This window comes from Stegodyphus dumicola, chromosome X1, assembly GCF_044657685.1.
Source record: "Stegodyphus dumicola isolate Sdum_Otavi_A_Nest chromosome X1, ASM4465768v1".
NCBI lineage: Eukaryota > Metazoa > Arthropoda > Arachnida > Araneae > Eresidae > Stegodyphus > Stegodyphus dumicola.
The window spans coordinates 239,223,206-239,249,496 of record NC_140780.1 but is presented as its reverse complement, the minus strand read 5'-3'; the positions used below and the strand labels follow the sequence as shown (position 1 = coordinate 239,249,496).

At 35.6% G+C, this 26,291-nt stretch overlaps 1 protein-coding gene across 4 annotated transcripts in view; it reads right to left on the bottom strand.

The window, feature by feature from the left end:
• Positions 1 to 26,291, bottom strand: part of LOC118184363 (FRAS1-related extracellular matrix protein 1-like) — a 190,469-nt gene that overhangs the window by 125,885 nt on the left and 38,293 nt on the right. For all 4 annotated transcript variants that reach the window (XR_015038404.1, XR_015038405.1, XM_085807237.1 and 1 more), the window contains exon 2: positions 5,248 to 5,494. Coding sequence is in view for 2 of the 4 variants with exons in the window: in XM_085807237.1 (XP_085663363.1) it covers positions 5,248 to 5,463 (216 nt within the window). In the remaining 2 variants the exon portion in view is untranslated. The remainder of the gene's footprint in view (positions 1 to 5,247; positions 5,495 to 26,291) is intronic.

The window sequence follows — 26,291 nt, the reverse complement described above, 5'->3', positions numbered from 1 at the left end:
CTCTGTATTGGGGAAGCCCTGGATTGATATAACAGCTTCAAGGTTAATTAATACTATTGAAATTTGCCACTGGCAGGTTCTGGACACTATTAGTTTAAAGTGATCACAATTATATTACATTTGAAATTAGTAATATAGGCTCTCTGGTGAATGGCCAATGTTACAAAGTATTTTGCGGCATGCTTCTAAAACAGGAAAAAATACATATATATATATATATGTATGTAGGAAAGAGTTAAAGTCAAGCTAACAGTAGAATTTAAGTTGAAAGTTAAAACTACCGTAATTTCCGGAAGAAAGGCCGCATCAGCGTAAACGCCGCACTCGAGAAAAATAGCGGGAAAAAAAATAAAATTACACAGAAACGCCGCATCAGCGTAAACGCCGCAATAGATTAAATTGCGCATGACATCGTCGTGGGCCATATAGATGCAAAAACTCAACCTAAGTCCTGATATATGACATACCAGTTAAGAAAAATGCATGAAATGAAACCATAACTCAAAAATAAATTAAAGGTAAGAAATGTATAGCTTCTGTGCCGTTTAGAGACATTTTCAAAAATTTTCCGCTCACTTCTTACTTAAAAACTATCCAACAAGTACTTGAACCCAAACTGATGCGATCTGTATTTGGCAGAATGCCAAGAAAAATCCATTCATGCTGAAGGGGAAATATGTCAGAGTTCGTTATTGCGAGGCTAGCGGAGTCATGTCCGACTTTGAAAAAAATTGCAGAAAAGGCAGGGGTGGGGAGAGGATGGGCCCTGGAAGATTCAGCGAATGGCAGAGGAGAGAGACTATTCAAACTGATAAGAATGTTGATTTGAAAGGGGAAAGAATGTTATTGTTCTGAGATCTCATTTAGGGTGAATAAGGCATGTAGGTCCGTTCAAGGGAAAGAATGTAAACAAAATAACGTTCGCAAAAAGCAACTGAGTGGTCTTTTGTGTGGGAACAGCACCAGTCTATGCACAATGACAAGGCCATCCAAACTATGTACAATGACCATCATAGGAAATATTTTATTTTTAGTGCACCTAAACGCCGCACCCGCTGAAAATTTAAGTTTTAAACAAAATTTAAGTTTTAAACAAACCCGCTGAAAATTTAAGTTTTAAACATCTATCGTAATTTCCATCATCAAACATCTACCGTAATTTCTGCTTCTGGAAATTACGGTAGATGAAGAATGCATGAAATTTACAGTTAGGCTCTCCAGCCTATACTTAATTTTTCATTTGAATTAGCATCTCAGGGCTGAGAATTGAATGTTGGGTGTATTTCTGAGGTTTAATATGGCAACATTCTAACATGCAGGCTGTTTTGTTAGGTTGTAGTGTTGAACATGCTTTACAAGAACACACGCTCTCATCTCTGAATATCTTGCTCGACAGCAGAGCGGACATCTAAAATTTGGAAAGAATGTAGTGAACAAAAGTTCCCCCATGTGAATGCAAATAAAACTATTTATGTAAAACCTAAAGCTAAGTGAATATGTTAAATGCATTAAACTTGTTCTAAACTAATTTCCTTCCAGAGGAATGGACGGAGACAAGAGGAAACATTACTAAGAAGAATGCTGTGTATGTAATGAAAAGCTGAGATATTTCGTCCCTGAAAAGCATTCAATTAATTTGAAGACTTGAAATTTGTGATAATTGGCTCAGTGTGAGATTTAGAATTTAATTATCTTTATCAAGGTCATTAAAGACCTTTTACTGACGACAGCTAACTTCTGGTGGGGAAAGATGTGAGGTATATTATATTTACTAATAGTTATTTTAATTTGTTAGCCTTTCCTGTTCCTTCTGATTTCTCTTGCGTTTCCTCGCGAGGATGTAAATATGTTCAGAGTACTTCAAATGAAGAGTAGCAGAAAGGTTACTTAGAGTGTCGTTTTGCTATTCAAAGCCCACATTGTCAATTCTGCCAGCTGTTCAATTGTGAATCTCGGTTTTGCATTCTTGCCATGGAAATAAGTATCTTGGCGTTGTAGGTTTCTGAGTCTGCTAAGTTAAATCGAACTATGTAGTCTTGTACTTTATTTACCTTTGAATTTAGTTTGTTACATTATCTTTTAAGTTCTTTACAACAAGGGGTTGGTGACTGTGTAAGCACGTAAGTCCATGCCATCTGTAAATTATTAAAATGCATTTAAATGCTTCTTGAAACAAAAATATAAACTAATAAATGAACCGGTAATAATATATGAAATATTAATTTGCATGCATTTTTCATTTATGAATTTTATTCACAATATTTATCACTTAGAGACATTAACACTTTTATTGCAAAGCAGTGCCTTCTCTCAATTTTACAAAATTTTACGAAAGAAAACATCATAACAAATTTACAACAGAGCCACCTGAAAGCGGATACTTGCGGAACCAAAGCTTTGTCTTATCAAGGAGTGCATTACAAATGGAAATGAGATGTCTAGAGAACAGTTCATCTTATGCATAAAGTTTTTAAAACTACTCTAATAAGAATGCAATAGTATAAACAACATTAAAAAGTAATTACGTATGCTGTTGGCCATTAAAACTCCTTGACATGAAGGTAGGGCACAACAAACCTGTTACTTGCATTAAAGGTAGAACAAGTTTGGGTTTGTTTGGATTCATTTGATTATGGCAAAGCACGCAAGATAGAACAAGTTAAGGCATACACAAATCAGCACTTCACGACATGTACTTACAGGCAGGTGTGATGACAGCTTAAAAAAACTCCAAATGCAAAATACAGCCACTTAAACAAAACAAACTAAGCACTAAAATCCCACAGTAATCATTGCAATATGCACGTGCATCACGGAGGTAGGAATAGGGTGGCCTTCTTTCCTCTATCCACCTCAGGTCGTATATACTGGCTCTGACAGACTTGGTTCTGAGGGCATAAAATACGCAGACCCGGCTGTTGCTATCCAAAAGGGTAGCAACGTTGTCTCGAAAGGTAGTGGCATAAACTATCCAAGTGAATAGTGCAATAGCCAGTTTTCAACAGTTTTAATATGCTCCACGCTCTTTGTGGTCTCCGTGCGGCAGGCAGTGGTTACCTTGGAAAGCTGGTGTAGTGATGTAGTGCTTTACAGAAAGTTCGAATAAAAAGTTCGTCGCCCTGTAGATTGGGAAAGTGAGAAGTTGTGACCAGTGAGATATATTAATACTCCTCTCTGCTTTTGGTGCAAGCACAACTACCTCCGCCTTATATGGAGGTAAAGGGTTAAGCATGCGTAATGCCTAAACTTGGGGTGGAACATATTATTATTATTCCCTTCCCTATGATGTGCACACACTTTCCTAATGGTGAATTTAAATGACAGGTAGATGAAAATATTCAGCTTCAGAAGAATGTTACAGGACAAAACAGACCAATACCTGATAGTGAAAGCATTGCAGGCAAGCGGATGTGAGACACTGTAATTTACTGTGGTCAGACATTTCGCGTAATGGCGGATTATTTAGCTAGCATATATCTATCCATTACTGTAATCATTTATAGACGTATAAAGAATATGGAACCTGGACAACACAGCAATAAAGTAAGATACTCACTAACGAGAGTAGACCAAGCCTCTGCAGTAAATCTTGATGTCGGTTAAATCGGCTAGCAACTGCAAACATTATTGAAACATAGAGATATGGATATCTATGCATTTCCATCCCGAAGAAAGGACATTTTTATTAGATGGGCGTACAAAGATGCAGATAATGGAAGCTGGTTCTGTAACTGATGAATGCTACTACAATAAAATAGTCCTGCCCATGTGTATCACTGTATTCAGGTGCACTGAAAGCCAAATTTGTTTTTATGGGTCTATAAGGCGATTACTAATTGCACTGTAGTTGTAATGGAAGAACTGCTTGAATGGAATAAGTCTTATATAACCCGTCCCCATTTATATCTCACTGAATGCATTTGGGACATTCTGGGCTGACACCTGCCGACACATTTACATGCAACAATAACTATTCAACAGTTCAAAGCAGTATTAGCATAGGCACGGTCAACGCTACTGCAACAAATAGTTAAGAACTTTGTTAGAATAAGTACATGCAGTGCAAAGCATATATCGCTGTTCGAGGTGATCATACATCTAGGAAGACATTATATTTATTTAAGTTCTTACACTGATTCATCTAATAAACAAATGAAAAGGTTCAATGCAAAAATAAGCATAAACAAGAAAAAAATCTTTGAAGTCTCGCTGTCTGCAGTTTCGTTGGAGCTCAATCCAACTTTAACAGCTATCGATAAAAACTTAGTTTTAATTTTCTGCTTACCTGTGCTAATTTTTACTTTAAACCTCTTTATTTGTTTACTACTAAGCTTACAAAGTTATTTTCTTCAAGTACTGAATCATTTTACACAACCAATGCAGTGTAAGCACATCTGAATAAAATATCCTTGTTCAATTTTATATCTGTTATTGTCACTGTATAGTTCTTTCCTTCATTCCCCACATCACAAGGGGTACCTTATGGATGATTTTCCCACATCAAAGTTATTCCAGTTCAAAACTATAGGTGAAAACTTGATTATTCCTTACATTTTGCCTCCCCCCTCTGTATACAGGCACATATAATTTTAAACATTTATCACAATTACAGTATTTATTAATACATAAATTACATTAAATAAATACTGGGAAAAAACATAGATCTCAATTTTGCCACTTTTATGTGATGTCAATGAGTCAACTATTTCAGATCACATTACATTCTCGGCCCTAGTTGGTTCGATCTCTCCATCTGTGTTCAAAAAACTCTCCTCCGTGAGAACAAGAAATCCCTTTTTCAAAGAAATTCCCTCTGTTGAAAATACATCAAGTCTATTTCTTTGGATGACATATTAAGCCTATTTTGATTTAAAAAACACAAAATTATATGAAAAATATTATTGACTTGTCAATAAATCTTTGTAAATAATGCAGAAAACCTTGATTTAAAAAAAATCATGAAAAGTGCGGAAAATACTCAGTAAATTTCTAAAATACGTGGAAATGAGCATATTTTCTGTATGACCGTAAACGTTGGCAAATATTACAGAAACATTGCAAGTAGGCAAGTATTGTTCATTACAGCAAAACACTTCAAGATAAATGCCTTAGAAGAAATGCCTTTATGGATGACTTTTTAAAAGGCAGGTATCTCAGCCTTCTTCACACAGATAAATTCTCATTTTTATATGCAATAAAATTAAGATAAATCACAGAATTAAAAACAAATCTGCCGGAAGTAAATACCTGTGGTTTAAGAACACCCACTTGTTGGGTAACTGGCTCTTTAGTCACAACTTCTACTTTACACGCAGCACCTTGGGTTGAATTCTGAAACTGTAAATCAGCTGGTTTTATAAGTACCTCTCTTCCAATAAATACTTTGATATCATTCCGTTTTGAAAGTATTTGGCTCAGTACTTGGGTACAGAGAAGTAAAAAGAACAACAGAATCATCTTCATTTTCACTTCAGTTCTACATTTCAGGAATTCACTGAAATTTAAATGAAATAGATTTGAAACCACTATTAAAACAGTATTTTCTCAAATGCCAAATAAAAATTTTATATTGCAATAAAAAATACAAAATAATCAAACACTTTGCACATGCAGATACACAGGTTACAAACCATAATGAAAAAAACATATGTATATATATATACATATATAGCAGAATCCCTTTCAACAACCAGCAGCAAAGGGACTGAGCTGATTCCGGATAATAGGTTTTTCCGGATAACTGAATATACATTTCAGCAACTTACATGTTCATGTTTTGTGATACCACCTGTAGAAAATGCAACATACAAATTCCGTCGGTAGCGTTTTTAATCTATCGGCCAAAACTGAGTAATACTGAAAATCGTACAGATAATTTAAAATTAAAAACATATAACATGATTTTACATTTCAGAAAAACAATATTAAACAGCATGTTAAAATTACAATATTTATTATCACATGAAAATTATGAATTTCTTAGTCTGATGGCATGTAACTTCGAATGTACGCTTGCTTATTAGATTATCGCCGTATTTATAAAAATTCGCTGTGTATAGCATGAAGTTTCATAAAATCCATGAACAGACATAGACGAACATTTCTCAGGAAATCTTATGCAAGTCTTCAATTCTTCGTCAATTTCCTTCCAAGTAACTTTCTGGTTCTGCGTGTCTTCTTTGTCTTCCTCTCCCAACACATGTCCGATTATTTCGTCGTCATCTTCAAAGAGCGCGACGGGAACAGAATTGTCTACATCCATCCAAGTCTGGACCGTTAAACTTCAGTAACGCTAAATTTCTCTGAACATGTAAGTGACTCGAATCGTCATCTACGAACATAATCATAGGCCATAATTTAAACCACCAACAACGTAAAGTAATGTTCTTTATTTCTTCCAGGAAAGAGACAAAGTAAATATGACGTCCTTCAGCGTGAATTGTTTCGGAAAATCGTGGACACTACTTTCAAAGTTCACACACGGAGGCATACAATAGGATCGGTAGTTCACCTATTATACGTACAGTCTTAGAGGATAATTCCTTCATTCATTACTTGGATAAAGATTGATACTTTGGGCAACAGGAACACAACACAAATGTTTTCAACATTTTAAGACTATTAAGCTCATCGTTAGCCCTAAATTTCGGATTTAAATCTAGCCTTTAAAAAATGCCGTTATTCTAATATTGCCAGTATATATATATTTAAAAGCTTGTGGTGAAAATCATGAAAATAAACACACTTTTTCGAATTTTCCAAAAAATACCAAACATAATTTAATCCAGTATGGTATGGAAACAGGAAATATAAAACAGCTATCTACGCCATAGGGAACAGTGAAGGTACCCATTCATGATCGTGAATAATTCTCAAGACAAGAAGGAATGTCCAAAGCTGATGTTGCAAGACAGTGTCTAAATGAGCTTATAGGGGTGTGGTCACCTGTACAAGACAAAGAGACACCACAGCGGTTCGTCGTACTGTTATTGAAACAGTTGATAAGTCAGGTGGATTTAAGATCTGGTTGGCCAGTTCATCCGCTAAATAACACCACAAAGGACACCCTATTGAATCCTATGTGCACAAACATTGTCATTCATAAAAAGGACAGCCCGCTAAGCCCCAAAAAATCTTACCTAGGGCTCTAGGATCATGTCTGTATATCTTGCAGCAGTCAGGAAAATTTTGCCAAACACAAGAAGTGATTTTCAGTTATCCAACATGATACCTGCCGTGATCATGATACTTCCAACCCCATAGCGGTTCCTTTCTCTAATACTGTAGGATTGCTATCGTGGTTCTATCTAGATGAAGGTACATCGAAAATCAGTGGTTAGACTGAATCTAGACTCATCATGAAGAGAACATGGGATCACTGAAGCTCGGCCCAAGTCTGATATGCACTGCATCACGCTAAACGTACTCTTTTGTGTAAATGAGCAAGCGGGTTGCAAACATGGGTCTCCTCACAACAAGCTCTCTTTCATCTGAAAATAGTAACTCTTGAAATAAAATTCTACTCGTAAGCATTCTCCCGTATCTGCTCTTGTAGTGTAAGAGGTTACAGCACCTATCCAGCATCGGAAGATCCGTGTTTCGAATCTCGGCAAGGGTAGAAATGAATTTTTATTTTCCTGGTGCAAAAAAAAAAAAAAAAAAAAAAAAAAGACTCTACCAGTGGTACCCGAACTAAAATACTGTGGATGATAATATAGCACCACCTGGATTCGGTCAGCTTTGAAAGGTACGACGAATGTAAGAAATTATCGTATTCTCTCACGCCTGCTCTTGCGGTGTAAGTTTGTTCAGCTAACACTGGAAGATCCATGGTTCAGTAGCAATCGTCTGGCGACTGTCTACCAAATACCCATCTTCACTGTAATCGACACTCTTGAACGCCCTTGCCCAGGCCGTCTGAATATTGATCCTGTCTCCTGAAATTGTTTTCACAGCAAACTAGGCATTACATTGAGCTCTCTTGCTCCTTAAACTTGGAATTATCCTGCCTCCTATAGCTAACAATGATTTTTCACCTCATTACGTCACCTAACCGTTGGTGTTTAAACCGCACAGTTGGTGAAATTTAATAAAATTTTGTAAGTATAACACGGACTATCGCGGATATTTAAAAACTGAATAAGAGTTGAAGAAGGAACGACGGCTTTTTATAACTATCATTGTCAAAGCGATATCTATATGTACTAATACCTGCATGTATGGTATCTATATGATATACATATATGTATATGTACATAATATACACTACACATATGTACTTATATACACTACACACACGTACATATATACATATCACACATACGTACATATATGTCGGTATATGTACATATACACTACGCATATGTATATATATACACTACACATACGTACATATATGGATATAAACACATCTGCGATTACATATTCGACGCCAGCGGGCTATTGCTTTATTATCTGACGATATATTTTCAAACTTTAATTCGGAAAAATATGTCTATTCTCTTAATTTTTAACATCAGTTTGTGTGTATGTGTGTGCGCATATTTATGTATGTTTACATACAACACGCAAATAAATATACTTAATTATAAAATATTTCCATCTAAAACAGCATCAATCTAAACTCGCACTAAACTTTCTAGAACAGCATCCATAATTTAGTTTTGCATATTTTACTGCAGACTTCAAAATTTTCACAAATTTTGATTAAAATACGTCCTATAACAATAAATGATCAGCACTAGTAAGTATTTGGATTCTGTTAATCAATATGCGATTTATGTTTAATCTTAGATATTGAAATAAGTAATAACTAAAATGTAATTAATTAAATTTCGTAATTTAAGTACCCTGTGTAAAAGGCATAAAAGTTAAATTAACACAGTGAAACCGATTCTTAAAATTTTTTACTTAAAAATATTAAAATAGCTACTTTTTTTTAAGGAATATTTAAATAATGAATCTACCATCTTCCGACTTGTAGCGCTTAATCTTTTTAAGCGCGTATGTAAATAAGGCAAGAAAAAAATTTTAATTTCTAAAAAATTCTAAATTTAAAATTTCTAGATTAATTTGCGGTATCCCTTTCCTAATAACGAGTCAGGAAATTACTCCCCCTTCCTATCAAAAAGGCTGTCCAATTTGAAGTCAGTTAAGGAATAAATTATTTATGCCGCCTAGATGATACAATGGTTAGGGAAGCCTAATGCAGTACCAGAGGGACCAGATTCGAATCCTTAGTGTTTTTACGGCATGGGGCACTCTAAATAAATGGCGAGCAGCACGTTCTCTCGAAAGGTTGTGGTAGGGGAAAAGGGGGTGGGAGACCCTCGAACCCGTCCCCCCCCCGGGGTGCTCTCCATGCTCTCCATCAAAATTGGGGGCGGAACTGGGCGAAGTCGTACTACCACCTGTATGGTGCTCAAGGCTCTTGCCAACGAGAGGTGCAATATTGCTCTCCTTGCCACGATGAAATAAATTCGTGGGCTTGTTCTGATGTTACTATCAGGCAAGTAAGATAAGTTACAGCACAACAACACAAATAATTTATTCTATAGGATTATATATATCCATTACGATACCGTTTTGCTCAGTTATACATACCTTGACCACTCATTACAGGAGAAAAGCAATTAATTCTATCTCTTTCGTGATAAACATTGCATTATACCAAATGTCCTTTAAATAATAAAGAAAACTTTCATTCATTTAAAACACCCGCTGATCTGAAGTAAGCTTCTTTGGAGTAAGAGACCATAAGATTCCACAAATAAAATGAAATTTAAAATGAATTTGGAACATATGAAAATGGTAAATTAATGATTACATGAATCAGTTTGACAATTATAAAGATTCTCCGATTATTTATTATTATGCATGTGAACTTGAAAAATCAAATCTTACTTTACCAATGAACATAGTATATAAAAGTGGACTTCTGTTAAATATTACTTTTCAAATTATTTAATTCATATAAAGTATAACGGCTATTTGTTTACCAGAATGATGTCATTTTTCAAGGATTTTATAAGGTGAAAGAAATGAAAGAACATACAGAAACTAAATACAATCCAGCTCAGGGTTAATTTCTAAACTTAGAAGTGCTGGAGCCCTATGGAAGACCGTCAGCAAAGAGGAACAAGAGTAAGTAAATAAATAAAATTACTATGAAACTCATTAATAATTTTACAATTAAATAGTTAATTATCAAATTAATTAATAGCTATTTAATTAATGTTTATAAATTGATATTTAATCAATAATTATTGTATAATTAATTAATTATAATGTAATTGATAATTATTAGATAATTAATTAAATATGAAATAATTAAATAATTAAGGTTAAATAAAATGTAAAGAGATAAATTAAATTTAATAAGCTGTTTTTAATTCGAGATAAAAATTTCTACTGAAATTGTTATTCAGTTACATAAAAGAAGTGCCGCAGCTTTCTTATTCAGGGCTCCGGTGCGTTCCGACTAGAATTATGATTTATTACAAAAACTAAAAAGCACCGGAGCCGGGATCCGGTGGGTTCCGGCCTAATTTAAGCTCTGATAGTAGAGGGGGAGAAGTTCTTTTATCATCACAAAAATTAAACATGCTTAAAGTATAGCTGATGAAAATTCAGATAATTCTAAAAACAGGACGAAACAGAATGAGGGCGTGAGGGTATGAGCGGGTGGAAATAAAAAAATGAGGGAAATCTTGGTGAGAAAGAACGTTTTCTTTGATCGCAGCTCTCTGCTGATATAATTATAGCCATCAAGCAGATGTGTGTCAGTGGGGAAAATGAGTCCTGGATCTGACTTCTAAGGATAAATGTAAAGTTGCTGGTTACGCTTTTCGCCCCCCATATTTGGTTACATTAGTGGATACTGGGGAAAAGGCGATGTATAGGACGTGCTTGAGCAGTTTATCTCAGTATTTCATTCTTAGTGTACTCGCTGTCACTTAACGCACTTTTAAGAACACAAATTTTCCTTCCTGTGAGGATAACTAACTGTAACCATCGATAGCAATACACTAGATACGATGGCATGGCGAGAAATTTACGCGTTCTGAAACAAACTCCCCTAAATTTATTGCCTTCTTAAAGGGAAGAGTTTCCGCATGCAAGTGAGGGGACTTTACTTGAACGTCTCATGTTCTCATAAGTTCGTATTTCCAGTGTATTGCAAAGTCTGCTTATTGTTAAACTAAAATATCGGGAATTCTTAATTTTTCCCTTGAAATTGTGGTTCAGTTTTATAAAAAGAAGTATCGGAGCTCATCTTATCTAGGGCTCCGGTGCGCTCCGGCTAGAATTGTAATTTATCTTAAAAATTAAGAAGTACCGGAGCCGGGCTCGTGGGCTCTGGCGCAATTTAAGCACTGATCCAGCTGTCATATTTAACAAAGAAGCTATTTTATATCTTACAGAGCTAAAGTCCATCCGTTTTCTGAAAGTTAGTAGCACAATAACCATAATAAATACAGCTAAAAGGTGCAGTCGCATAGCTGCAAACATTGAAATATGAAAATACGGAAACTGCCGCGAAGTTTTCCTGCTGCGCGGCGGAACCATTTCAAAAGAATCCCAAATTGACTTAAATTTGCTTTATAATACCTAATTCAGGTTATTATTAAACTATGCATAATATGATTATGATATAAAATATTTAATTTTCAGTTTTCTTACACTTCCATACACAGAAAACTCTTAGCTGAGAAGAAAAGCTTTGATTTATGAAAATATTTATAAAAATGAAAATAAATTTAATAATTAATATACATATTGTTGTACAGATAAACTTAGCAGTGTAGCTTACATCGATTTAAAACGAAACTAAATACATATGTTAATTGTTTTAAAACTTTCATGAATCTTCAAATAAAGTTCTGCAAAGGTTTACGGCAGATTAAGGCATTTCAAATCAAATAAAATTTAATAGGAAAAATTACACTTAAAATCACTAATGCTTCATAAGCTGCTTGATACCTTCGGACCAGTGGACGAGTAGCTGAGGTCACTTGTTTGACCCAAGTTCGAGCTCAGGCGAACATGTTGGCTGCATGGTTGGTTTTCGGGGTTTTAATCCTATGTAAAATGAAAATAAGTCAGTTTCGAATTGAAAATTTTTCACGAAGGCGTTCACTCTCTTCACTAGATAGCTTTGAAATGCTTTGCTGTATTCAAATAAACCAAAATTTGTAGATCTCATCTTTTGGAATATCAAGATCTTCCACGACAGTTTTGTAAGCAGTGTCTCTACAGATGATAAAATCATTCCAAGACAGGTGACAATTTTTCAGCAACAGCTGTGTAACTTTTGGATATTGTCATTCGTTTGAGACCGCTAACGCAGATCTTTCCTGGGTCCATCATAAACACCATCACATCCACCACGACATCCGTAACAATGAAAAAATATTTTGTCATGTTGGCGCTTGATTCCAGTACGCTTTACACAACATTTCAAAAGTCTCCATTGTTGTTTTCCAGTTTTACAGCAAAACTGTGTTTCTATTCTTTGATTAATTTTTCGAATCCATGACAGTGGATGTTCCTAGATCAGAACCATACATGTTGTCCAAGCAGTTGAAAAACAAAACTCATTCGAAGTATCAAATGCTGTCAATTATTATTAATGCTGCCAATTACTGCAGTACTAAATGCTGTAATTATATTATTAACGCTGTCGCAGTATTAACTGCATTCAATTATAATTTGCCAGGCTTACTAAAATTTATTAGAAAAATAGTTTCTAAAATTTTATGTTCTCCTGTTAAAATTTTTAAAAAAAATTCACATTTGGTCGATTATCACCAGAAGTGTAAGACATATTTCACACAATCTCTACACCATGATAAATGGGCTTCTTTGTGCACAGAAGTGAGCAGAAAGCTAAGAGCAGGTCTTCGGTACACGAGATCTAAGGGCCGTTCCCTCTAGGGTTTATATGAGCTAATGGACACAACTGACGTAGCCGACCCATCTCCAAAACCAGTTTTTTCCCATAGGGCAGCAAGTTGAAAAATCTGAGCTGCAGGCATAGCGGAGCTAGTCGACACAGGGAGCTCAGATAAACCCCAGTGGGAACGGCAATTTTGGGGTTTATCTGGTAACAATGCTCATCGACATTGTAATCTTGTGAATTAGTATTTTCTGAAACATGACGATACTAACCTGATGGACTGGTCAACCATATCTCTAGACATAAATCCTATAAAGTACGAGTAATGCATTTCGGATTTCAACGATCGAAAACACAGAGAAAAAATTTCGGTGCATGAAGAAAACACCCGTGCACTTGTTAACTGATCCACAGAAAAATGTGAATATTTCAAAAAATTTTCAATTACAACAATGAAAAAAAAATTATTGGTAAAATATTTTAAAATGGATTGTTGAAATAATCAAATTTTTAAGCCGAATTATTGTTGATAAACACAATGGAAATTATTTAGGATGCATAGATGTTTTACCAAAATTTTATCCCATCTTACAATAACATATATTTAATTTTGAAAATGAAGGTACAACGCGAATCTCTTACTTAGAAGCAAATATTTGCGGTGAGCTCGTCAAAATATTGAGTAGCAATGTAAGAAGTTTTATTATCTCGGAATTAACAGAAGCAAAGTATTACTCCATTACAGAAGATTCGAAGCGCGATATTTCCCATGCAGATCAATTAACTAGTGTGGTTAGATACCTTAATAAAAAATACAGCTCCAGCTGAAAGGTTTTTAAAATTTTTAGAAAATATTGGCGACAAGAGTGCAGAAATAGAAATCGTAATTCAAAGCTATTAGCATATTTAAGATATTAATTTGCAAAACTGAAGAGAAATATCTTAAGCCTCTAATATCCGGGTATAAGCAGCGGCCTCAAAGCACGCATTAAATTTAAAAACGTAGAAACAATCTTGCCATTTACGTGCCCTGTGCAGCACATTCTTTAAATTTAATTGGAGAATCGATGGTAGACTGCTGCATACAAGCAACCAATTTTTTTTTTTATTTCTTTGCCGCATCATCATCAAGATGGGAAGCTTTGAAAGATGCTAGCATCCCCCCCCAAAAAAAAAGGGGAGAGAGAGAGAGTTCCCCCCCCCAAAAAAAGTAAAAGCGACACTCGTTGGTTTCACTGATTCAGTGAAAGCAGTAGTTTCCGGTTATGAAAATTTTTAAGATTGTAAGGTATATCCTAATTTTATAAAAGTTATTTTTAAGATAATGTTCCTTTCCTGTATTTTCTAGCTTCAGTTTATTATTCCTTACCAGAATGAGTTTTTAGAAGCGCGTTAAATGCAAATGAGAAGTAGAACGTATTTAAGTCAAAGTTCGTTGACTTCGATAGAGAGAATTAGGATTCCTGAATAGGGCGCGTTTACCTTTTGGCTACGTCTCTCTAAGTGTTACTACGCTCAGCCGTATTACATGCCCTTGATAGCCCCGCTAGCTGATTTAACATTACGAGCCAACTAGTTAGAAAATTGTGTTAGGCTTCGGCTAAATCTCTTTAGTTAGTCATTAGTTAAGTTCTTATTTCTTACATTTTTTAGTTTAAGCCCAAGTGGAAGTTTTGTTGTACGTCCTGAGAAAGAGACCATCTGTTAATCTTTAATTTGAACAATAAAGGGGAATTAATCCTTCTTGAGTCTACGTTTCTGTTTTTGGACTTAGGCGATTATTCGCTTAGTAGTTCACTAGGTTCTTCAATACTTAGTTAATTGATAAAAAGTGACGATCCCTACAAGATGTTTTGAATAAAATTTACGAAGATAATTTTCAAAAGCCTGCCACAAAAGTTGAATCTCATGAGTTGCTGAACTCACTGGATACTATTCTTATGGTAATATGTTGGAGTGAAATACACACACTGGCCAATGAATTATTAGAAACCTTTGAGATTTTCATTTGAATGCGTGCTAGGGATGAAGTATGCAAATTTGTTTTATGACATGGTTTACACGTGATTACAATGCTAGTATAAGTAAGGTGTAAGAGTGCTTTTCACGATAAATGAAATAAAATGGGGAACACGACAGATCTTCCACCATTTGAAAAAGGGCTTATTGTTGGTGCCCGTTTAGCAGAGACTTCGATTCCGAAGACAGCAAATCTCACTGAATTCTCAAAAGCAGCCATATCAAAAGTTTTTAAAAGTTGGAATCGGAACCCATAGTCCTTCTCTAGAAGACGTAACTGCGGTTCGAGCACAGTTCAGAGTGTGATCGGTGGCGTTTCCGACGAATTGGTAAGGCAGAACAATGAACTCTACTTTGCTTTAACTGACAGAGATTGTCAACCAAGGCTCTTCCCAACAGATGTCAGCTCTAACAATGCGCTAAGAATAAACTGCAGAGGATAGGAATGGATAATCGGGAGCCTGTGGGAAAACCACTTATTTTTACTCGACATGCAAGAATTCGTTTACAGCGGTGTCGGGGAAGAAGGCACTGGACATCTGAGGATTGGAAACGGGTAATGTGGTCGGATATATCACGCTACACCTTATTTTGCACTGATGGAAGATGTCAAATTTGGGAAGAATCCCATCAAGCCATGAATCCATCTTGCCTTACTCACACTGTGCAAGGGTCTGGTGGGAGCATCATGATGTGGGGCATGTTCTGCTGGCATTGAAGTGGTTCCCCGGTAAACAAACAGCCATGAGATACCTAGATATACTGGCAGATCAAGTGCACCCTGCAATGTTGCATTTTTACCCTCATGGAAAGAATACTTCATGGACGATAATGCAACTATACATCGTGCTAGTAGTGTTCAAAATTGGTTCGCTGAACATCAGTCTGAATTCCAACACCTTCCCTGGCCACCGCATAGCCCGGATCTTAAACCCATAGAAAATGTGTGAGATATGGTAAAAAGACGCATACAACAGCACTCTACGCTCCCATCTAATTTACGAGATCTGAAAAGCAGCATAGCCAATGCATGGTATTCTCTGGACATAAATGTACTCCAGAAACACGTAGACTCGATGCCTACACGAATCGGAGCAGTTATCAGTGCAAAAGGTGCTCCAATAAAATATTGATCTTAGATTTCTAATTCATTGGCCAGTGTGTGTATTAGACATCATACATAAAACTAATATATCACTTCACAAAGTAGATATTACAATTAAAAGTATTACTAGATTATACGCTTCTTTAGAAAAATTTTTACAATCGGAACAAAATACAGAATCAATTAATTTTCATAAATCTGAAGATACAAAATTGACCGGAAGCGATGAGTACAAACGATTACGGAAAAAAAAAAAAAGAATGACAAAATAACATCGGAAAAATGTTGAATTTGATGGCAAATTCGAATTCCGCCAAATTAAATACACATTATGCTATTACTGATATACTTTTAGAAGAAGTACAGAAGAAAAAGTGTACCTATGATAACATCTACTTGGTTTCTTGCAAATCTAAAAAATTTAATGAATAAACAATCAGAAAGAATGTTGCAGAGTTATGTATAATGTGCACGGACAATTTAGAAAACAAATTTATTGAAGAATATCTTCATTTTAAACACATTTATTTATTTGAAAACAAAGAAAATATATCTACTGCGATCTTAGTTTAAAGACAATAACTGACTCGGAAATTGAATATACATTTCCTAAGGTGGTCAGATGAATGGACACGTTTTAAGTATTTCTGCTATACACTACAGCGGTGAAAGTTCTTTATCAGCAATGAAAATACTAAAAAAAATTATTTAGGGTCTTCTTTGAGGCAAAACAAAGAAAACGATTTGAGTATTTTATACATATAGAGCGACTTATTTAATAACTCATATACATGTAATATTAACGAATCTACCAACGAAAACGGTAGGAAAAATTAAAATACAGGGTGTTTATAAACGAATGGTGCTGTTTTAAAAATTAATAATAAATTAATGCATAACCTTACCCGTGTAAAACCTATACTGTAAATATTTATTTATTTATTTACCTTCAAAAGAGCAGCTGCACCGCCCTGAGGACTATTCTGCTGTTATGGTCAACTGATGGAATCATCTACAATCTGCTACGCCACGCCTCTGGAGTGGCCCGGCGATCATACCGTAAATATTAGCAACTGTCCCAGTTTCTCATGTGCTAACCTGCTGTTTACTTGCCAAGCTTACTGTGCAGCCGCGCAACGTCAGTTTGCAAGATGGCGCCGCAACAGGGAAAGGCTTTCTGTGTGCTCCGTTTTGATTCATCCAGATCTGTGGTTTCAGTGCAGTATGAGTTTCGTGCACTTTTTGGTGCGGCATCTCGCGAGAAAGTGAATGGCCAATTTTTCTTCGAACAAGAAACAGTGATAGGTGACTCAATTCCAGAAATGTTGGAAACATGGTTGTTACCCTAGCTGAACACCAATTATGATGATTACATTTCGCAATTGGACGGTGCTCTGCCTAATTTTCACAGGAATGTATGACAGCTTCTTAATCTTTCTTCACAAACGCTTGACTGGACGTGCTGCAACAGCAGACAACAGCATTATTCTCTGAATACCCCGTTCACTGAATTTGACGCTATGCGATTTCTTCCTTTATAGTTTGTTAAAGACCGAGTTTATGTGCAGCCAATGCCGACGTCCCTCAAGGAAGTTTGTGGTCGGATAAAACATACACTGCAGATCGTCAGTGCGGACATGCCACACCGAGAGTGAGTTAGTTCTAAGCACTGACCCCCAGCCGACCTAGCAGGCGAAGCCTGCCATTTGGCTATGAGGGGACAGGCCAAGCCACAAAGGCATAACAAAAGAAGAAAAAAAAAAGAAAAAAGTAAAGTAGATACATACATTCCAAACACTCTCGGTGAAATAGTATATAAATGTGTCGTTTCCATTTTTTTTTTTTTTTTTTTTTTTTTTTTTAAAGTTTATAATCTTTATAAGTTTTACTTTCAATTAGTTATTATTATTCAAATCTTCTTTATATTATCAAAATTCATCTTAAATTTATAAGTTACCTCAGTTATTTCTGTCTTCAGTGTGATTTTCTGCTTTGTTATATCTCGATACCAATATTCTTCTCATTCTCATTCACAGTTTGCATAATTTCTCTTGTAAATTTTCTAAACAATTTATAGTTACCAAATAAATCCCCAAACTTCGCAAATTTATATTTTTCTCTCAGACTTCCAGTCAGGCAACAGTCCTCGACGAAATGCTTTGAATCGCCGAATTTATTACAAACTTTACATATATCATTTTCCTGGAGGTGGAACCTTTTTAAGTAAGCAGGGAACCTTCCATGTGCAGTGAGAATTTGATTGGCATCTGCATCTCCTAAAATTCCCACTTTTTTGCTAACTTTTAAACATTTTTGATAGTTTTTGTTTCTTTCAGAGAGATCCCATAAATTTTTCCAGTCTGTAATAAGCTTGTCATATATTATAGCACGTCTTCTTTTTCGAATCTTGAATAAAAATCTTTTCGGTCCCAACCCTTAGGGAGGCTTCTTTCGCTAGAGCATCCGCTCTCTCATTCCCATAATGACCAGCGTGAGCTTTGATCTAATTTAAATTCAAAATATGCTTCTTTCGTAGTTCTAAATATATATGCTTAATTTCATTAACAATATTATTTTTTTGAAAGGGGCGGGAGAGTGCCATAAGAGCAGATAAGGCATCTGGTTTGGTTTGGTTTATTTAATTATGGCAAAGCACACTAGGGCTATCTGCCTAAGGGGAGGGATGCCTTCGTGGAGGACTTTCTAAGGGAACCTGGCTCGTATCCACGTTACACATGGGGAAAACCACGAAAACGACCATGTAGCCAGCCCGTTCGCGGGATTCGAACCGCGGACCCAACTACCAGTGTTCAACGACTTTACCGCTCGGCCGCTGGTGGGCCGATAAGGCATTCTGAGTATAAATTAATGTAGTACCCCACGGATAATTTTTTGATCCAGGATAAAGGCATTTTAATTGCCAACAATTCTGCTCACATTGAGAGTGGGAAGAATTTGATTACCGTGCAGATGTATGTCGTGTGACCAAACGTGCACTGTCATTAAAGCATCAAAAACTTGGACATGCCGCTGCTTATGCTGTAAGGTTGTAGGGTTTATATTTATTTTAACTAACATTTATTTTAAGTTTAAACTATCTTTCCTGTCAAGCCTTACTTTCCCCTGGAACTGCCAATGCCAGAGTATGTAAATTTTAGTAGAACGCGCAAGGATTCAAATTATCAGCGGAAGTATTCTGGGTTAAATAGAAAGGAAACGAGTTCGAGATGTGCTGTTCTTACTTCACGAGCGCGGAGGTAGTTAGTCAGAAATTGAAGAACCCCGCGTTTCGGCCTGTGTGCTTGCCTCGGAGAATTGTTAATCGTTCAACGTGATATTCAAAGTTTGCTGAATTAGCAGCAGCGGTATTGTAAAACGCGGTGAGGTTAGTTACGTTTAGAGAGCCTCGTAGTTAGAGTCTTGTTATTATTTCTTTTCAGGTTCTTATTTTTATTTTACCGCCGGGTCGGTGTAGTTTGTGAGCGTCAAGAGCACGCAATTGTAATTTCTTAATTTGAATAAAAAGGGACTTAAACCCTTAGCAAGACTCTGTCTAAATTCCAGTTTCAACAGTCACCTCTTGGTTGCGTGCAGGTTGGAGGCGCGCAACTCTACATTGGCGCCCGAACACTTGTCGAACGGAAATGGCCGGAAATCGGATGGAAGCCGCGGGACAACACCAAGAAATGGCAAGCCAATTGGAAGGATTTGGATACCTGGTCCAGACGTTGAGAGCGTCAATTAAGCCAAACGTCAATTTCGACGGAAAAAATTCGGTGGCGATATTTCTAGAAGGCCTAGAAAATCACTTTCAGCTCTATCCTGTGCCTAAAAGACAAAAAGTTGCCATCGCCACATCTGCACTAAGAGGACAGGCCGCGCTATGGTGGAAGAATATAGGCAAATTTTTATTAGGGGAATTTGGAAGCCAGACATTTGAAAATTTCAAAAAATCGTTAGTAAAGGCCTTCCCCATAGTGAAAGATCGAGCAAGGCTAGAAGCCGAATTATATAGTTTCTATCAACAGGATATAGAAGAGTTGACGGACTTTATTCTGCGAAAAATTAAGCTGACGGATATGCTGTATGGGAAGAAACCCGATGCGGAGATTATTGAAATAATCTTACCAAGATTGTTACCTGCTGTTCAAGACTACTTCGAAATTAGAAACCCAAGCACATTGCAGGAGCTCTTCGAATTGGCGGTGAAGTTTCAAAATCGCAGAATAGCGGAAAAAGCTAGAGGGGCATCGTATTCTCAAAGTACCCGAAGGCAATCTTCAAATGAGCAAACCAGAAATGCAAACCGCTCTTATGGGGAAAAGAGCTATCAAGCTAACTCATCGAACCTCGAAGGTCAAGGCCCAAAAAGTAAATTCGAAAACAAACATCCGCGTACACAGAAGGCAGAAGTTGAAAGGAAAGCTTTAAACGAATAGAGGGGCCTGTGAAAGCGAGGGTCCAGACCCCGGAAGTTTTAAAAAAACCCTCAAAAAGACACTTAATTACGGTCATCATAAAGAACTCACATCTACCAATTATACAAGTCCTGGTTGGCGATGTACCAGTAGAAGCCCTCATCGATACAGGAGCAGAAGGAAATTTTATGAGTGAAAATTTCTTCAAAAAGAATTTTTATAGGTTACGATTATTTAAAAACAAAAATACGGAAATTATAGCGGCGCAAGGAAAAACCTGTCACTGCATCGGGAAATTATCATTAAACATACAGGTATAAGAGGAAAGCCTCAAAGTATTAATTTTTGTAGTGAAGAATCTGCAAAATCCTCTTATTTTAGGTATAGAGTTTTTAAGGGCCGCGAGGGCCAAACTGAATTTTCTAGACAGTTCTGTTGTGCTGGAGATGGACCAGAGGGTGGTGGAACCTGTGGAACAACCGCAAGTTGACCTTAGCCATTTGAATGACCATGAAAGTCAAGCCATCCAGCAAGTGGTGAGTAATTTTTCAAACTTGTTTTCAGAAAAGCCTGGTAGTTGTCAAATAGTTACGCATGAGATACAGTTAACTGCCGAAAAACCTTGTAGGACTAAACCGTATCGTTATGATAAACAAAAAGACCTAATCATCGAAGAACATATTCAGGAGATGTTAAAGAATAAAATAATAACGCCCATAAATAGTGAGTACGCGAGTCCAGTCGTACTATGTAGGAAAAAGAACGAGTTTCCTCCTTCGGATAAAATGGCTTGGAGGTTTGCTATCGATTACAGAAAACTGAATAGTATTACTAAATTCCCAGTTTACCCTTTGCCGGTTATAAAGGAAATTATTAGAAAGATCAAATCTACTAGATATATGACTACTTTGGACTTAACGTCTGGCTACTATCAAATAGCCATGAAACCCGAAGACATACATAAAACCGCGTTTATCACAAAATCGGGCACTTATGCATTTTTACGCATGCCCTTTGTGTTGTGTGGGGCCCCATCAACATTCCAGAGAGCTATGGACATTGTTCTAAAGCCTGTCCTAGGAAAATCAACTTTAATCTATCTAGATGATATAATTATCAATGCCAATGCCAGAGAATCACTGCCAATGCCAGAGTATGTAAATTTTAGTAGAACGCGCAAGGATTCAAATTATCAGCGGAAGTATTCTGGGTTAAATAGAAAGGAAACGAGTTCGAGATGTGCTGTTCTTACTTCACGAGCGCGGAGGTAGTTAGCCAGAAATTGAAGAACCCCGCGTTTCGGCCTGTGTGCTTGCCTCGGAGAATTGTTAATCGTTCAACGTGATATTCAAAGTTTGCTGAATTAGCAGCAGCGGTATTGTAAAACGCGGTGAGGTTAGTTACGTTTAGAGAGCCTCGTAGTTAGAGTCTTGTTATTATTTCTTTTCAGGTTCTTATTTTTATTTTACCGCCGGGTCGGCGTACTTTGTGAGCGTCAAGAGCACGCAATTGTAATTTCTTAATTTGAATAAAAAGGGACTTAAACCCTTAGCAAGACTCTGTCTAAATTCCAGTTTCAACAGTCACCTCTTGGTTGCGTGCAGGTTGGAGGCGCGCAACTCTACAAGGTTTGCTCATATAAAGTAAAACATCGATATAATATTAATTTTTAAAACTGCATCATTTATTTATTTATTATAAAACACCTGTATAAGTTACTTTTATATAAGTTACACTTTATATATATATATGTAATAATAAAATTCCATAGTCAAGAATACACTTAAAATTCTAACTGTATGTTCTTTTCATTTTAATGGCGACGGTCTCTTATTTGAAAGTACGTGGAATTAAATCCACAGCTCCGTATTCAAGTTGTTTTTCCCGCCTTTTCTACACGTACAGTTATAGAATGTTCTAGAGATATTTAAAGCGAACTGGAATGGCTGACGAGGCTGAAGTCATTTCTTGGAAGCTCCGGCTTTACAGAGGTTATAAAAGGACTCGCAAAGGAATATCGGGGGCTTTTCTTCAATGGAAACTTGAAAATATTTCTCGTTACATTAAGGGAAAAGCCCTCTGGCTCTATATTAAAAATTGCCATGAGCTAAAAACTTACTCAGAATTTGAACAAGTATTAAAAGAAAACTTTATCGATTCCACCTTAACTACTTCCGGCGATTTCGCTAATTTAAAATATAACGTCAGAGAAGACATCACAAATTACTTTCGAAAGAAAATTGAAGTGGGTAAGCGGCTTAATTTGGATAAATCAATTATTTTAGAAGGTTTGACAGATGGTTTGCCAAAGAACTTAAAGTCTTTGATGATTGTTCAAAGTCCCGCTGATCCGATAACTTGGCGGCTAGAACAAGCCCACAAACTTCGACAAATTCATGTATTTTAAAGATGAAAATTCACAAAATTATAACAGAGATAGGAACAGTCAACAATTCAGACAAGCTTATTTCCGAAATAATAATCGTCAGTTTGTTTATAATCCACCCAATGCATCTAATTACAAACCTCATAGTTTTCAACAAATTGGAAATAAATCTAACAGCAATATCAACAACGGAAAGAAAGTTGTAAGTCACCATACTAATAGTAATTTTGACGATATATCCCCATCACCTTGTAGAATATGTACTAAAAAAAAGGGATACCAAATTGTTATCACTGGGCTCAAATCTGCCCTTTCCGAAATGAGAACAACGAAACTGAAACTAATTGTAATGTGGAAAACAAAAATTCGGGGTCTGATTCTTCTGGAATTTGACAACTAAGAATTAAGGGATTTTTATACCATGGCAGATCAGTCGATTGTGTCGTGGACACTGGCGCGACATTGTCTATCATCTCAGAAAAATCTGCAAACAATTTACAGTTAAAAATTCAAAAGGTATTAAAATTAGGCAAACTAAAGGAAATTTTTCTATTGATAAACCTTTTGAATGTCCTTCTATTGATACAGTCGGCGGTTTTAATTATTATAATTCTACAAAAAAATATTTACATCTTGTGATCAATCATGCCACAAGATATGTCTGGGCTTTTCCATCTAAAAGTGCAACTACAGAAACTTATGCTAATATTTTGAAACAAATTTTCAAAATTCAAATCCCCGAAAAAATCCTTAGTGACCGCAATGCCGCATTCACCTGCAATAGATTCAAAAAATTTCTTAGAAATTATAATGTAAAACAATTTCTAACTACTGCCCATCACCCCCAGAAAAAATGGTAAAGTAGAGTGTGTGAACCAAACCCTAGTAACCCGTTTAAGATGTAAAGTAAATTCTACATCATCGAAAATTCCATGGACGAAAATTTTGGATCAAGTTATTAGTGAATATAATAATTCCTCTCATTCGGTAACTAAATTCACCCCTGCATATCTTTTACTCGGAAAACTTCCTTTCGATTCTCCCCTAGATCAAAATACTTACCCTCCGGTTGACATAGCGAGAAAATTAGCTAAAGAGAGAACATAAAGCAATTTTTACCCTGTTACATTCAGTTCTTACTACAAGAAGAAGATAATGCTGTATTTTGTAGCTGAGGTTTATAAAAAGTCTTATTCTAATTAACAGTATTCTAAGTAATATTTGATATTATCCTGAAATGTGTAGTGATGATCATAAAATTTGAGAATACAAAATTTTTATTGAAGTCTATTATTCTATGAAGTGTTGATAATACTCTGAAGAGTTTTTGGTTTAAAAAGAATATTTTAACTATTGTAAAAATATTTTGAGAAAAGTGCACATTTTTTGTTCTCAAGAAAATTTTTAAGTTTCAGTTACAATGTCGACAAATCAGGAACCCGTTAATCTTGACGATTCACTGAACGTGAATCAAGATACAATAGATTTAAATATTATTCCATTTGAAGATTCTAAGTACAGTGACATAATTTCTTGGTTAGGTTATTTTAACAGAGTCTGCAAAAATAAGGAGTCGGCAGGATTGGTGTACCCAAAGAGGAAACTAATTCCAATGAAAGAGAAAGAACTTTTTAAGTGCAAGTTGTGTCTGTTTTTTACAACTAAAGAATTGTGAATTGTGATACAGCTTTGTCTTCGCACTTTGAGCGCGTCTCACAGTTAGAACCGCATGATTTGGATATCGTCTGCTGGTAAGAAGCTGAAGAATTTAAATCATTTATGCTGTTTTTTTTTGGAGGGGGGGCAATTGAAGAATTGTGAATTGTGATACAGCTTTGTTGTCGCATTTTGAGCGCGTCTCATAGTTAGAACCGCATGATTTGTATATCGTCTGCTGGAAGAAGAATTTCAATCATTTATGCTGTTTTTTTTTTTTTTTTAACAGCACATAAACGAGCAGGATTAAATAGCGTACTCAACAGCCAAGTAAGAACAGATTTTAAGAAATTATTTTTTCTCAGTGTGTGAACTAAGATGCTACAACAATAGTTTGTTTTTATATTATGTTAAAGTAATTACGAGTTTATTTAAATTTCAAGTCTTTTTCTTTAATGTAACGATGCAGTAAACTTAATACAAAAAATTATTAGTGGTTCTTTCTTATTTACTCCGGAGATCTGAATTTTTGTAACTGCTATTTTCTCCTGAAATATAATAAATGGATCCTGTTTTTTAAACTTATCGTCTGATAATTTAAGCTACGACTACATCTATGATTCTTCACCAATCTATTTATTCCGGACAAAAGCTGGTACATCACATATATATATATATAATTTATTTACTAAATAATATCGATATATATATATATATATGTATATATTTAACTTTTGTATGAATTCTATGTTTATAGTTTGTGTGACTTCTAGTTCCAAAACTTTACTCGCTCCCGTTTATTTTGTTTTGAACAGAGACGCATTATTGTTAGCAACCAACGGGCGCCGAATATCTTAGGACGGCTCTGACTGCATCTAGTTCTGCATCCGCCACTGGGAATATCAATTTTCTGCTTCTTGAACTTCAAGGACATCATACTGTTGAAATAACCAATAACCAATTTCTCACCAATGATTCTCATTTTACAGTCTTTCGAATTCGGAACTTTAACTAAAATCACCTTGCATATAGCAATTTAGTAGCTAATCAAAAGAGCGAGATGAAACATGTCGGTTATTTGACACTTTAACGGCGCGTAGACCGTTATTTGATGAAATAACTAGTTAAAGTGTGCCTTTTAATTTACTGCGCACTTTAAATGACTTGATCCATTATTCATCTAATAACTAGATATTCCATGAAATCACGGATTACACTTTAACATATATGCATTTTATTATCATTATAACCTATGTCCATACCAAATTTCATTAAAATCTGTCTAGCATTTCTAGAGATAACAAGACTAAATACGAAAATTATCTTAATTCTGAGCCGTAGTGTAGATGTATCGTATTGTACTCATGCGATTCTTCGTGGCCAAGTAAAGATTATTTTAGGAGTGCTGAGGGCCCAAATATTTTGTTTCTGAATGGCAATACTTGACCTTACAAACCACTATTGTACTTACTACTACAGTCAAAAGTCGTTAATCCGGACACGTTGGACACTTTCCGGATTATAGATCATCAGTTTAAATCTGGTAAGATGGCATGCAGAAATTATAAAATTAAAAATATGAAACCGTAATTTATGAAATAAAGAACAATGATCTAAACGGTATCAAAATTTACAAAAAAAAAAAGCTTAATATTTATTTGTTTACTTTATTAAACATTTCGTTCAATGTAAGTTGTTTAAGTTGCTTCGTTTTATGTGATAATACTTTAATTCTATAAACAAAAATAATTTCTTGTTCAGTTACAAAGTTCCGCTGTTCAAGTCCTATAATTGCTTTTAAATCATATC